The 13,069-nt window shown below is 37.8% G+C and overlaps 1 protein-coding gene across 6 annotated transcripts in view; it reads right to left on the bottom strand.

The window, feature by feature from the left end:
• Nucleotides 1-13,069, bottom strand: part of adamts9 (ADAM metallopeptidase with thrombospondin type 1 motif, 9) — a 256,708-nt gene that overhangs the window by 20,117 nt on the left and 223,522 nt on the right. For 4 of the 6 annotated variants that reach the window (XM_072582481.1, XM_072582483.1, XM_072582480.1 and 1 more), the window contains 6 exons: nucleotides 12,787-12,987; nucleotides 11,979-12,108; nucleotides 11,748-11,842; nucleotides 11,544-11,638; nucleotides 11,318-11,451; nucleotides 6,036-6,127 (listed from right to left, as the gene is read on the bottom strand). In XM_072582481.1, coding sequence (XP_072438582.1) covers nucleotides 6,036-6,127; nucleotides 11,318-11,451; nucleotides 11,544-11,638; nucleotides 11,748-11,842; nucleotides 11,979-12,108; nucleotides 12,787-12,987 — 747 coding nt within the window. Of the gene's footprint in view, nucleotides 1-2,437; nucleotides 2,740-6,035; nucleotides 6,128-11,317; nucleotides 11,452-11,543; nucleotides 11,639-11,747; nucleotides 11,843-11,978; nucleotides 12,109-12,786; nucleotides 12,988-13,069 lie in introns of those variants that run through there. The other 2 variants (XM_072582482.1, XR_011962042.1) reach the window with 2 other exon arrangements.

Here is a 13,069-nt window from a genome sequence, read left to right on the forward strand (position 1 = left end):
TCCCAAAAGTTAATTCTCAGGTCACTGCAAAGATGCCAGACCCTTCCACTGTGATGTGATGTCAAGCCTCCAGAAGGTCTATCCAAGTAGACTAAGGCTACATCTGGGCAGGAGGCTCTGAGCAGGCCTGGATCTTCTAGACCCAAAGACACTTGTGAATGACTCCATAACTGACAAACTCCAGGGCAAACCACTAAGCAGGCTCCCTCCACCTCAGTTCTGAAAGCTGGGACTGCACTTATTCATAGTGAGAGAGAGAGAAAAAGAAAAAAATATACGAAGGGTACTCTTATGGTTCATGTGACATTACATAGACAGCATTTGATGTATTTAATTTATTTTCACTTGCTCTGTTAAAATGTTTGCTGTCGGGTCAACTTTACTGCTGGACCTGATTAAGTCACACCCTGTGAGAGATGAGCAGCCACTTCAGATATCCGAAGGATGAACAAAATGACCAAACATTCCTCATGTTTCACAAGCAACTGATTTTGGCTGCAGATAGCCTCAGACATATGGGATCCTTGCTAGGGCCTGCACCACTATCCGCACTTACACCCATCCTGTGAGTGAGAGTAGAATCAGTGATCCCACACATCATTCTATCTATCTCTTTTCAAGACTGAGAGATATATACATAATAGACATCTTGCATGTCCAAACCCCTCATAGTCACAGTTTGGTCCAAGAAGAGAAGCTGTACAAAGCGCCACTTCTTGCAGGTTCAGTGTTGTCCTAGAGAATGCTCAAGCATTTCAGGGTAACTCAGCAGTGTACACACATTCTGAAAAATTGAAGGGTTAGGGATCATGAAACGGTCAAAAGGAAATTCCTCTCAATATCCTTGATATTATGAGACACCTCACTGCACAACATTCAAATGGCATCCTCACCAACGTCTTAAGAGTTCCCTAAACTTAGTGACCTGACTCCTCTGACTGTTGCTTTTCCCATGATGGTCATTAGGAGATGTAATGTGCAGATACTTTAAAGTGGGATTGCCCAAAGATATCAAGTATATAATCTCATGGGTAACAGGACACTAATTCAGCAACTCAAGGCTCAAGAACTATAAAAATAACAAGGTCTACATGTCCTTTGCATGAAGGAGTGGCTGCTTGCCATATTAACAATAGAATCTTAAACAATCAAAAAGGAAGTCAAATGCATTTCATCCATCCTGGGGACAAGTTTCAGTGATCTTATTTCTGGCCTCTTGGGCTCTGCAATAATTTGTTCCATCATGCTCTCTTGGAAGGCCTTCCTGGTGAATCCTCAGTCTCATCTTCATCCTCTGTAGGTTGCCAACATTCCTTTTTTTTTGCATCTAGAATATGCTTCTTTTGTTGGCTCCAGCTGTGAAGGACGCAGCATATAACAATAATGCAGCACATTCTTTCTGGGCTATACTGCAGAATGGAATAATCCAGGCATTGAATCTTCATTTTAAGGACCCTGTTCCACTTTGGCTCTAGTGGAAACACAAGCAGAGGATGTATCTTACTGCGCTTAAAAATCACACAACACCAGGTTATAGTCCAACAAGTTTATTTGGAAGTACAAGCTTTCGGAGCACAGCTCCTTCATCAGGTAGCTAGTGGGGCAGGATCATAGGACACAGAATTTATAGTAAAAGATCAATTGCTGCAATGTATTGAGCAAATCTAGATTGCTGTTAAGTTTTTAATCACTTAGAGTGGGTTGTAGGTTTTGATTCATTAATATGCAAATCCCAGAACTTCTTTCAAGTCACATTCCTGAGATAACTTCAGGTTTTATATAAAAAAAAGGTGACATCTCAGTTCTGACAATGCATTAAAGGTGTGAGGTTAGAGTCTCTCTGTATTCCAAACTTGAGACAGATTGGTTCTATTTCCAAAGTAGGAATTTATAAAATGTCACATGGACTGACTGCCTACAGGTTGTGCTTTTTGAACAAAATGGAATATATCTGCAAATACAAATCTGCAAATGCAAATTCACCCCATAGACTTATATATGTGTGCCTGCAGGGGTATGAGGGGGAGAGAGACTTCCAGAATTAACCACAGATGATCACAAATAATTTGAGCATTGTCGGAGAGAAAGGCTTTTCTTTAGATGAATTCTGAAGTTTAGTATGCAGGTGCTCTTAAAGCAATGTGGGTCCATTTGAATGCATCCGGTAAATGGGGAAGCCAGTGATACTGGAGAATTCCACTCCCTGGACCTTTTGACTCTCCTTGACATAGAGGAAGGATATGAACAATAATGATCTGGAGAAAATCTCATTAGTTACATCCCAAATGCATTTATGGGTCAAGGATTAGGAGATGCCAACAGGTGCCCAGTTAATCCTTGAATAAGCCATAGGCATAAAGGTGCAGGGAACTGTGATGTTGGCAACCATTAGTATGGGAATGCCACCCATTCCTTCTGAATGCAAATCCTCCTCCACCAGATGACACAATTCAGAGTTGATGGTTCGTACATCCTTAATTAGTGCCTCCACTGTCTTTTAGAGAGTTGAAGGAAACAACATGGATGTCTTTAAGTCATGGATCTCATCATTCACCTCAGCTTCTTTGAGCGATCTTCACTTGCTGTTTCTCCATGAGGAAGCTTGCAGCAGCCACAGTATCTTGCTGTTCTTGTTGTCGAAGCTGACATCATCTCCTTCTATATTACATTTAAAGTAGCACTAAGGCCACAATGAAACAATCAATGGTATTCTCCATGTGAAGCCCATGAGCAGGTAATCTGTGGGGAACATAACAAAGATAATGGCCTCACACCTATAAAAGTGAAGCCTCCTGTTAAGACTTCATGAAGTATAGCATGGAGACTTTCCAAAGAAGTGACTGTCATGCTTTCATATGGAGGTATGTGACCATATCTAGTTCTATGTTGCTTAAGCAAAATGTCCATGCTACACTGTCAGTAAGCCACTGTGAATGAAGTCCCACCCTATGCTCCCCAATGGCCCTTTATTATGGCATCATTCCCTCAGTAACAGAATACAATTAAGCCAATCCCGTGATTTGGCTTCTTTCCCCAGGAATCCACTGGCTGCTCCCTGATAGAGGCCTTGGCCATTATTGTCTAAACCCCAGGGTGACTGTGGTATATACACCTCGCTTCCCACAGACTGACTTGATAGAACAGACACAACTGACCATAGCCCATTCCTGATTGATTTATCAATAGTATTGAGTGACTAAGCTGTAATCCCCGGACTGCTTGCACTTGACGCGCAGGACTGACTATGACTGATCCCTGGACTACATAGATTCCTGCACTCTTAGGCCTAAGTGGTCAATCCCCTTCACAGAAATTGGACCAGCCCATGACTGACTATAGTGGTACTCACTGACTGACCGATTGACTGAGGTTACCCTTCACCCCACTAAGTTTTTTACCTTTCTGACTTTCACATATAGTCATTTGCATGAAGCACATGCAATGTTTACCATGTTTTCTGCTGGCACATGCTGCAACTCTGACATTAAACTAGTATGATATAATGCATAGTGACAGATCCACTTCATATCTGACTGGTAGATTGAATGTTCAGTGTTTCTAAATTGTCACAAGCTGTTTGCCTCTCACTATGCACCAAAAAACAATGCAAGCCATGGGTTCTGGCAACCTGTAACTCAGCACTAAATACACTGCCTACTTAGAAAGCAATGCCCCACAGAGGGTGGCAGCCTGTAAGTTGGGGCTGAGGTCAGTCAGTGTACACTAAGAAAACAAGTAGACATGGGACGCCTGTCTCCAAATAAGTGGTACAGTGAACAAACTCTAAGCAAGCAAGTTAAAAGCTATAAGGTGCATGTGTCCATCTGAGCATAACAGCATGCTGTGTAGTTGCATGAAATGCCTGTCTGTCTATGCATGTGAGGCAACCTGGCATTAACATCCAAGTCATTCATGTTCCTGAAATCTAAAGTAAAGACTTGAAGAACTGAAATTGTATCTGAGCTGGTCCAAGAGCAGGCATGATGAATGTGTTGAGGCTGCTGGATTGCAGATGTTGTCCATGTATATGGACGAAGGTTCAAGGATGATGATGGCTATAGAGCATACAGGGAAGCAGTATTTGCATAACAATTGGGAAAAAAAGCATTTTAATGAGAATTAATTATATGGAATTAAAGGTAGTCACTGCTCAATGGTGAGATCTTGAAGCCACCATTTAAGGCTTGAGGGAAAAGTCAGAAAAGTTTATCTATGTCAAGAATCGGATTTTTAATTCTCACTGTCTTTTTCCCATCTTTCTGACCATTTCTCATGCCACACAAGGGACGGGAAAATCCTGCCCAGTGTTCCAAAAACAAACAAAAATGGTGAGTTCTTCTAGTACACATACAGGAATTTTGTACTTTCGTCTTCAGTCTATTGTGTGTATTAGAGAATTTCTTCTTTTCCTCTGGATTTCTTAGAATAAGCTTTTTATACTTGCTTTCCTCCAAACCACCAGGTAAAGTAGCTTAATTTTAAGATACACAAAAATATATATCTATAAGGAACCAAAGTGGTAGATTTGCATTATTCAATTGTATCACAAGGTGAAGGGCAAATTTCACATTTTCTCCTATTAGGAGGGCCAGTGAGTAAATGGCATAATAGGGAACAGAACATGTTTAAAAAATATGAGCAAAAACTGATTGCAATTATGTGATTAATTAATGACTCATGTGCGATACAGAATATTGTCTTCCCAAAACCAACTTGTTGCAATGAAACGTCCTTCCCTACCCACTTGCTGACTTGGAGCCGCTTCCTTTCATATACCCAGCAGGCACTTGTCCCACTTGCACAGCTAGACCCATTTGCACAGCTCATTGCTCCTCCAATCAGAAGCTGTTTGTATGCTGCCTTTAGGCAATCATGGGAGAGAAAGGAGCACTGAGTGGAAAAGCATCTCCTTGTATTGCAGACATGGCGGAAACATCTTGGCCTGCACACCATTATTGGACAAGTCTATGGAGATGAAATTGATACATAAAACAGCTGTGATTTAAATGAATGGTGAGCTGTGAGTGGGCTGAATGGCCTACTTCTGTTTTCACACTGCTGTGATTCTAATGAGAACCTACATGTATTACAAAACAAAAATAGACAAAAGTGGATTTCGATGTGCTATGTACTGAACACTCATGTCTGCAGAAATATATTTTAATTAACCTGTAGTATGAGAAATATGTATACCAATCATATCAGAATCTGAATAAGTGTAAAAGTAGAAATACACTTGGAAATATCAACTTTACTATACTTTATGCAAATGTGAAAAATGCAAATTAATACTATTTTCTATCTTTGTGCATCAATTGGTTTCTTACACAGAATATGAAGAACATTGGTTATAGTTCATATTACGTTTTATCATATGTTTTAGTGGGTAGGTGAGTACACAGGAACACCGATACAAATGCATTTAATAAACAATAAGAAAGAAATTATATTTTAGCTAGAAAATTAAATACTGTGTTTTAAAGAAAAGCAAAAAAATTCAATTATATTATATTCTATTTAAAAGACATCTAAGTAATTTTGAGGCAATGACAATGTTTTTTACAAGGTTTTTGTCTCTTGACCAATTGATTATCATAAAAAGTTATTCTGATACACTCAACTAATTTAATTCCTTAAAAGGAATCATAATAAAACAGCTCTTCCAGTTTAATATGTTTGTGTAGCTGTACAATGAGCTCGGGGTAAATATCAGATCGGCAAAGGAACAGTATTCTTCAGAAAATATTTTATTAGCTTTACAGTTCTTTGTGATTTGTTTCCAAGTTAACACTGTAAAATATAAATCCTTTTTTTGTTAATTTTACAAACTGAATAGATACATCATGTTTGTAATGGTTAAGCAGCACTTTAGCTCCATAAATTATACTCTGTAAAGGATACTCTAATGTCAGACCATATAGATTGTATGATTTAGTAAATACCACTTTAACCACAATCAATAGTTACATTTTAAATATGCCAAATCACACAATAATAGACAAAGGAGTAGATAATCAAGAAGATAAAGCTGTTACCTGTGGACATCTGACAGCACTATAACAGTCACCAGCTGTAGCAAATGGAACTGATCGGCCTTCAAGTGTCTGTGCAAAGTATAAGTCTGTTGCTATAAAGACAGAAATAGTTGTGTTGTTGAAGATATGCAAAAAAGGCAAGGTGAAGAGGCAATATGCAAGAACAACATTAATCATTGTAATTTTGAATAATATATACCCTACTCATACATACTGAACTTGCATTTTAGATGTTACTAAATAAGGTTTTTTGACTTAGATGAATAATAGATTAATCTTTCCATGGTCACTGCTGGAAAGTGGTGCAAGGATAATTAGAAATAGTTTATTTTTTAAAAAATTGCCATTTCTATGCTTTTGCACCATTTTAAATATTTTCATCCTCAGAATAAATTTTACCATCACATGATAGCACTAGAAAGAACATGCCTGGGAATTAACGCCTTTTCTATGTTGATCTTATTTGGTGGGAAATGGAATATTTGAATTCTGATTCTGAGTTTGAATGAACTAGATTTCCAACTCCTGCTTATGATGGATATCCATGCATATTTACCTGGTGGGGAGAAGTGATATTCGGTTAGGCTCAGGAGAATTGCTCTCACATAAAGATGCTCGAGTTTATGAAATTTCACTGCAGTTTGCAATTGTACTTTCATGAAAGGCAAAGGACAAACATTTAAGGCAAATTTAGAGGGATGGGCTGAAGAATAGCATATATCCCCTCATGTCATGTACCATTTTCCATCATCAGTCCATAATGCTACTCTGTAGCCAATTTCTAAGATGTAAGTGATCCAAGTAAATCACCCTGATTTTGTTCTATCGTGTTGGGAGGCGCCACCTTTTCTTTCTCTAATGACTTGCATTTATTTCATTAGCCTTGTCCATGTTCTCCTGAAGGTACTGACTCGTGTTGAAATTCAGTTCTACAGGTGCTGCCCTTTACTCAAGTGACAATCCTTCCAGTGTGAATGTAGATAGCACAACAGTTTACTTTTCCACTCATTGTGGATAGCCTCAGGATGTACAATGTAGGTAAATGGGTTGTGAAGGCAGTCTAACAGCAAGAGCTACATATAGTTTGTGCTTTCATATTTAAATAAAGGGGAAGAGCCCTCTTGTGGTGCATTGGTAGCTCTAGATTGAGAGGCCTTGGTTCAAGTCCCACCTGCTCCAGAGGTCTGATCATGACATCTTTGAATAAGCTGATTAGAAAAATAAGTTAAATAGAGGGGAGCAGCTGGGTTTAGAGTTTTCTCCCATTCTATGCCTTCTAACCAATCTAAAGGAGTACCATCTGGGATAAAAGTCTGTGAATTTCTATGACAGTGGGAGGCAGGTCAAAACATTCACAGCAACTCACAAAATGTTGGTATGGTTTAGCAGATTCTTAATCATTCTGCCTTTTTAATCTAGTGAGAAATCTCTGTATACTTCATTTAATTAAAACTATTTCAGCTGCTCCCTCAAGTGTTGTACCGTAATAGCACATTTCCTTTATCCATTGGATCACCAGTTCAACTGCTGGTAGCCATCCCTGAAACCTCAAATAACCCTGACCCAGAAAAAGGGACAGAGGTCTCTGTGAGGTAACAGATCCACTTCCAGTTGGGGGAAACCTTTGCTGAAGGGTTAACTTGTTGTTTGGTCGAGGTGGGGAATGAAGGAACATAAAATAACCCAGTCGTATCCCTCCATTCATATTAAAGTTTCCACTTAGTTGTTGAATCCTTAACAGAAGCAATAGTCTGGCTTGTTTTTGGCAATGGGACACACTGACAATTTTAGCAGCACTGACATCAGCTTACTTGGTATAGGGCAGGTTTGAAATGGTACATTTTAAAAAAAATTTCATTCATGTGATGTGGATGCTGCTGCCCAGGTCAGCAGTTATCACCTATCCATATATGCCCTGGAGAAGGTGGTAGTGAGCTGCCTTCTTGAACTGCTGCAGTCTTTGGGGTGTAATACTGTTTGTCAGGGAATGCCTGGGTTTTGGCCCTGCAACAATGAAGGATGGCATCTCAGTTCAAGGAAAACTCACAGCTTATGGTGTTCTCATGCATCTGCTACCCTCTCAGTTCTCAGTGGTAAAAGTTGTGGGTTTGGAAGGTGATGTTGGAGGAAATTTGAACTAATGCAGACCATGCAGTTCTGTGCTCAATGAGCTAGTATTACATCATCTGAGATATTTACTTGGGAGAGCTTACACTTCTGTGTTAAGAAAATTCATACTTGAAGATATTTGTCTTCCAACTAGGTGACATTCTATAGGACAATGGTAACAGTATACTGGCTCACTAAACAGGAATACTGGTGGGAGAATCTTGTACAGAGTCAGGGTCAATTTGTCACATGCTGACCTGTAAATCCTCTTTAAACCATGATCTTCTCAAACAAGGTTTTGCAAAAAAGAATATAACATCAGTATTTTAATGCAGAAAGCCAGATGGCGAAGAATGGAATTGGATAGCATTTATTTCCGGAGATGCTCGTTACACACTTGCACCTCATCATCCAACAATCACAGTTTCAATTTGTTCCTATTTATAGTGGCACAAGTGAATTCCAGTTAATGTTCACCATCTGTACATAATGAATGTACAAATAACAGAATCCTTTCTCTTTTATTTAAATGAGTATATATGTACAACCAGAATTTCTAAACAAACTAGAGTAAATAAATCTCCATACATTGTAAAACGTAGTACACACTGGAACATTTCTGTTCTGGAACTGTCACAATTTATTTGTCTAAGGATTTTTTTTAAACAATCAGTCAATTACTTTTATATCCTCCCATTTACATTTTTGGGAATAGCTTTCTCTTCACCATTTGTTTCAATCCAGCAAAATTAATTAATCTGTGACCATTTTTCGCACACTTTTCATCGAGTGTACATTATTGTGCAGTGAACAATCAGCATGATATTAAAGATCTAATGAATTCTGAATACAGAATCTCCTATAGAAAATTGATAAGGAGAATCCCATATCCATTAAATTTAGTGTTGCAGCAGCCAGCATACTTTTAACACCTTCCTTTAAGCTTCTCAGCTACAGAAAAAAAACATTTTTCATTCTCATCTACGAGAAACATTCTAAAACTTGCTGCAGGAGTTCCTCGGGATCATGTCCTAGGCCCAACCACCTTCAGCTGTTTTATCAATGACCTAAGTGGCGATGTTCACTGCTAATTGCACAGTATTTAGTTCCAATCATAAATTCTCAGATAATGCAGAGCAGTTTGTGCCCGCATGCAGCAAGACTTAGATAACATCAGGCTTGATAAGTGGCAAGTAACATTGTGCCACAGTCAGATAATGATCGTCTCCAATTACAGTAAATGTAACCATCTTCCCTTGACATTCACAATCATCTTCACAATCATTGAATCCAACATCATTAACTTCATGTCCAAACTTGCCGAAATCTATCCATCATCTACAAGGCACTAGTCAAAAGTGTGATGATTATTCCCCACTTACAAGGAAGACAGCAGCTCCAGCACTATTCCAGAAGGATTCATGTCATCTAGTGAAAGCGACCAGCTTGATTGACATCGTATACACCATATACACACTATACTACCAATGCACAGTAATAGCAGTAATGCAACTTCTCGCCAAAGTTCCTTCAATATCTTTTACAATAAATATCACAGAATCATATTGTGAAATCTCATTATTTGTTGTTATTCTCCACCTACATCTCTGATTCCCTGACCCCATTCAACTTAAAACTCCCCTTTTTGATAAGTGGCAAGTGACATTTTTGCATGTTTTTCATAGCAAACATCTTCAGTTCAAATTGATATTGCTATACCCCTTCCCAACTCCCCATCTGATTGTGCTGTTAACTTTCACTCTGCCACAGGATTGCATTTAGTACTTATACATGAAACTCTTCGGTAACTCCATCAGATACCTCAATCTGAATAGAAAACAATTACTTTAAATTTGTAAGTTACCGCAAATGGAATAGGAATTGGGGCTCTTCCATGTTAACTTCATGGATGAGCTGTTTTGCCCAATGGAGAATTTATAATTCCCACCATATTTGTAAAATGTTAATGGATTATAGTAATTATTTTTGTTTTAGAACTACACTTCAAATTCTAACAGTAGTAGCCTGTGACAACACCTCTATGTAACTGAATTAATTGAGGCTTAATCAGTGCTTCAACTAATCAGCCATGATCCCTCAATATTTACATAATGTTTTAGGTTATAATGCAATCTAAGTAATAAATCTAAGATCCAACCTGAGCAATGCCAACTCCCTAACATGTGAGAAACTTGAATGAACCCATCTGTAAGAGTCAAGTGGGCCATCTTGGAACATGTTCTGTCATAACGAACTGGGGTCCAAACAAGCCAAAAGCAATGGGATAGACATGCTACTGGAAATGAAGCACGGGAGAAGCAGGCAGAGAACAAAGTATACAATCACAGCAGTAGGGTGCAGGCAGGAAAAGCAAGGCTGGGAAACTGTGGTACGAAAGTGGAAAAAATGTGTATAAGGAATGTGGTAAAGCAACAAGAGACAAATGTGTTCTTGCTCAGCTTAGTTACCTCATAGATGTGCTCATGTCAGTGTCCTACCTGTGAATCCAGTTCTAGCCTCAACTCATACAAGGTCCTACCAAGCTGGACTCAGATTTAGTTCTACTTCAGGGTATCATCAATAGAATTATGCAATACTTTAGAGAAATGTCCCTAGTGAGGACAGCCTTAGACTGCTGCAGTCATTCCAAAGCAATAATCCATTTTATTTCATATCTATGGTACAACATCAATTAAAGGATTTGAATATATTGTGTTTGGTGGTATTCCTTCAAGCACCATTAGGATAGATCTTTTAATAAATAAAAATGTAGTTCTCTCAGCTGCTTTTAGCCCTAGCATTTTATCTCATGGTTTCAATTGTTCAGAAGACTGGCACAAAAAAAACACAGCTTAGCCCCAGTTATATTATTGGAGCCCATTCTATGTACTTAAAGAAGGAACTTTCTAACATAATTTCTGCTTACTCAGAGGTACATGTTAAAATTGAAAACTGTAGGAAGGAAAAAATGTTGACTGTTAAAGCTTCTGGATAAATTTGTACTTCCTGTTGGATGGACAAGATTAAAATTTCCCCTGAAATAAAACAAAATGTATACATTCTTTTTCACTTGACCATTAAACTCATTGTTTGATTCCTGTTAGTTTCAAAGAGAGGGGATAATGTATCAATATGGTTCAATTAGACACAAGTGGATGCAAGATTTTACTCACTTATTATTTGCAAAGTGTTGACGTCCAGCCTTACTTTGCTGAATGTAGAGAAACCTGCAGCCAGATAATCTCTTCTGCACAGACAGTCATCTCTTCTACTTCCATTATATGGGCATTCAGCAGGATTGTGCAATCTAAATCAAACGAAGTTTAATACATATTTAAAATAATTTACAAAATTACTACTTGTAAAGTGAACAAAATATCATATTTTATCTTTCTATACCTGTAACCATAAACTTCAGAGAAATTTTCTGCATCACCGCTTGCCAGTGTGATGTACTCTCTTGGATTATCTGATAGCATGCCGACACAATATATCTGCAATGACAAAAATGCTTTGATGCAAGAATGCAATAAATTAAACAAGGAAACATGACATTTTTATGAAAAACTAACATTTCCCATGTCAAACAATACAATCATGTACCTTCACTTGTTTTCCTTGGATATTAAGAACATGATCACCATCGTCCATGAACCCTTTCAACCTTTGCACATCTCTACAGCTTTCTGGAAATTCACCTACATGCAAAATATGTTTTTCATTAGAATTTAGAAAATGTACTTCTGACCAATTAGGAACTTATTTTGTTAACAGAAAACAGATGGCAATATTTTATGGTGATGTGAAAGTGAACTTAATATTCCAAATGCTTACATTTTCCATTCTGGCATGATCTCCTCTCTTCAGGCTTGAGCTCCAAACTACACAAGTTGCTTAAATGTCCATCATTTGTCAAACAGTGTACTGAGCGTTGCATGATTCCTATTCCACAAGTCACCGAACACTTCCAAGAGAATTGACAAGAAAAAGGAAATTAATAGCACTAAATGTAAAGTAAATATAAGTTGCCATTGTGATTAAACCAGTACATTTATGTTACATTATTGATATGGTTATATTGATCTGATGGTTATATTTGGATATTATTCTGAATTTAATATAACCTTTAACTGTCACCATAAATGACATTTTAACTGAAATGATCCTTTATGATTGTCATGTCATGACAAGGTAAAACTGTAATGTAACTCAACCTCTCAAACGTTCTTTGATAAAACACATGCTAATCATATTTTCAAAGGCAATTGAGAACTCCCACTAAGAGAAAATTTATTAGAGATAGAAATGTCATTATAAGTGGAAAATTTTTATCTGTAGATTAAGAATGTTATTACTTGTTAGTATCTAACATTTATGTTGCAAAAATAATTTTACTAGGCACCAGAAAAATGTAACTAGGAACCTAGAACTCTATATACAATAGGACTCACTGCCTTGTAAATTGAATTACGATTAACCCCAGATGCCTCATTGTGATTTGACAGACATACTTTGTAAAATTCCGACATAACGCATTAAGCAAACATTAATATAAGACACTATTAAGTTTTCATTAAATTAAATACAGTGTGATTGCTCAGGTTTACAGCTTGTGTCCTGAAAAGTTTTGAAATGAACTTACACTTCCCCAATTTCCAACCCTCCATGAGGCAGTTACATGACATTCACCAAGAGAGCAGGCACGGATGTTTGGCGGTTGTGTCCCAGGGCAGTTAGTTGTTATCTGATGATAGTAGCCGTATTCATAGGGGTCCTTACCATTATAAACCTCACTGCAGGAAACAAGTCTTTGCTGGTAGCCATTTCCACAAGTAACTGAGCACTGAAAATAAAGTCAAATTATTAATCTGATTTTCTTTTCTAATGTAATGTTGTTTTGGAATCAAAAATGTGAGAAATTCCAT

The sequence above is a fragment of the Chiloscyllium punctatum genome, chromosome 12, assembly GCF_047496795.1.
Source record: "Chiloscyllium punctatum isolate Juve2018m chromosome 12, sChiPun1.3, whole genome shotgun sequence".
In the NCBI taxonomy this organism is placed as follows: domain Eukaryota; kingdom Metazoa; phylum Chordata; class Chondrichthyes; order Orectolobiformes; family Hemiscylliidae; genus Chiloscyllium; species Chiloscyllium punctatum.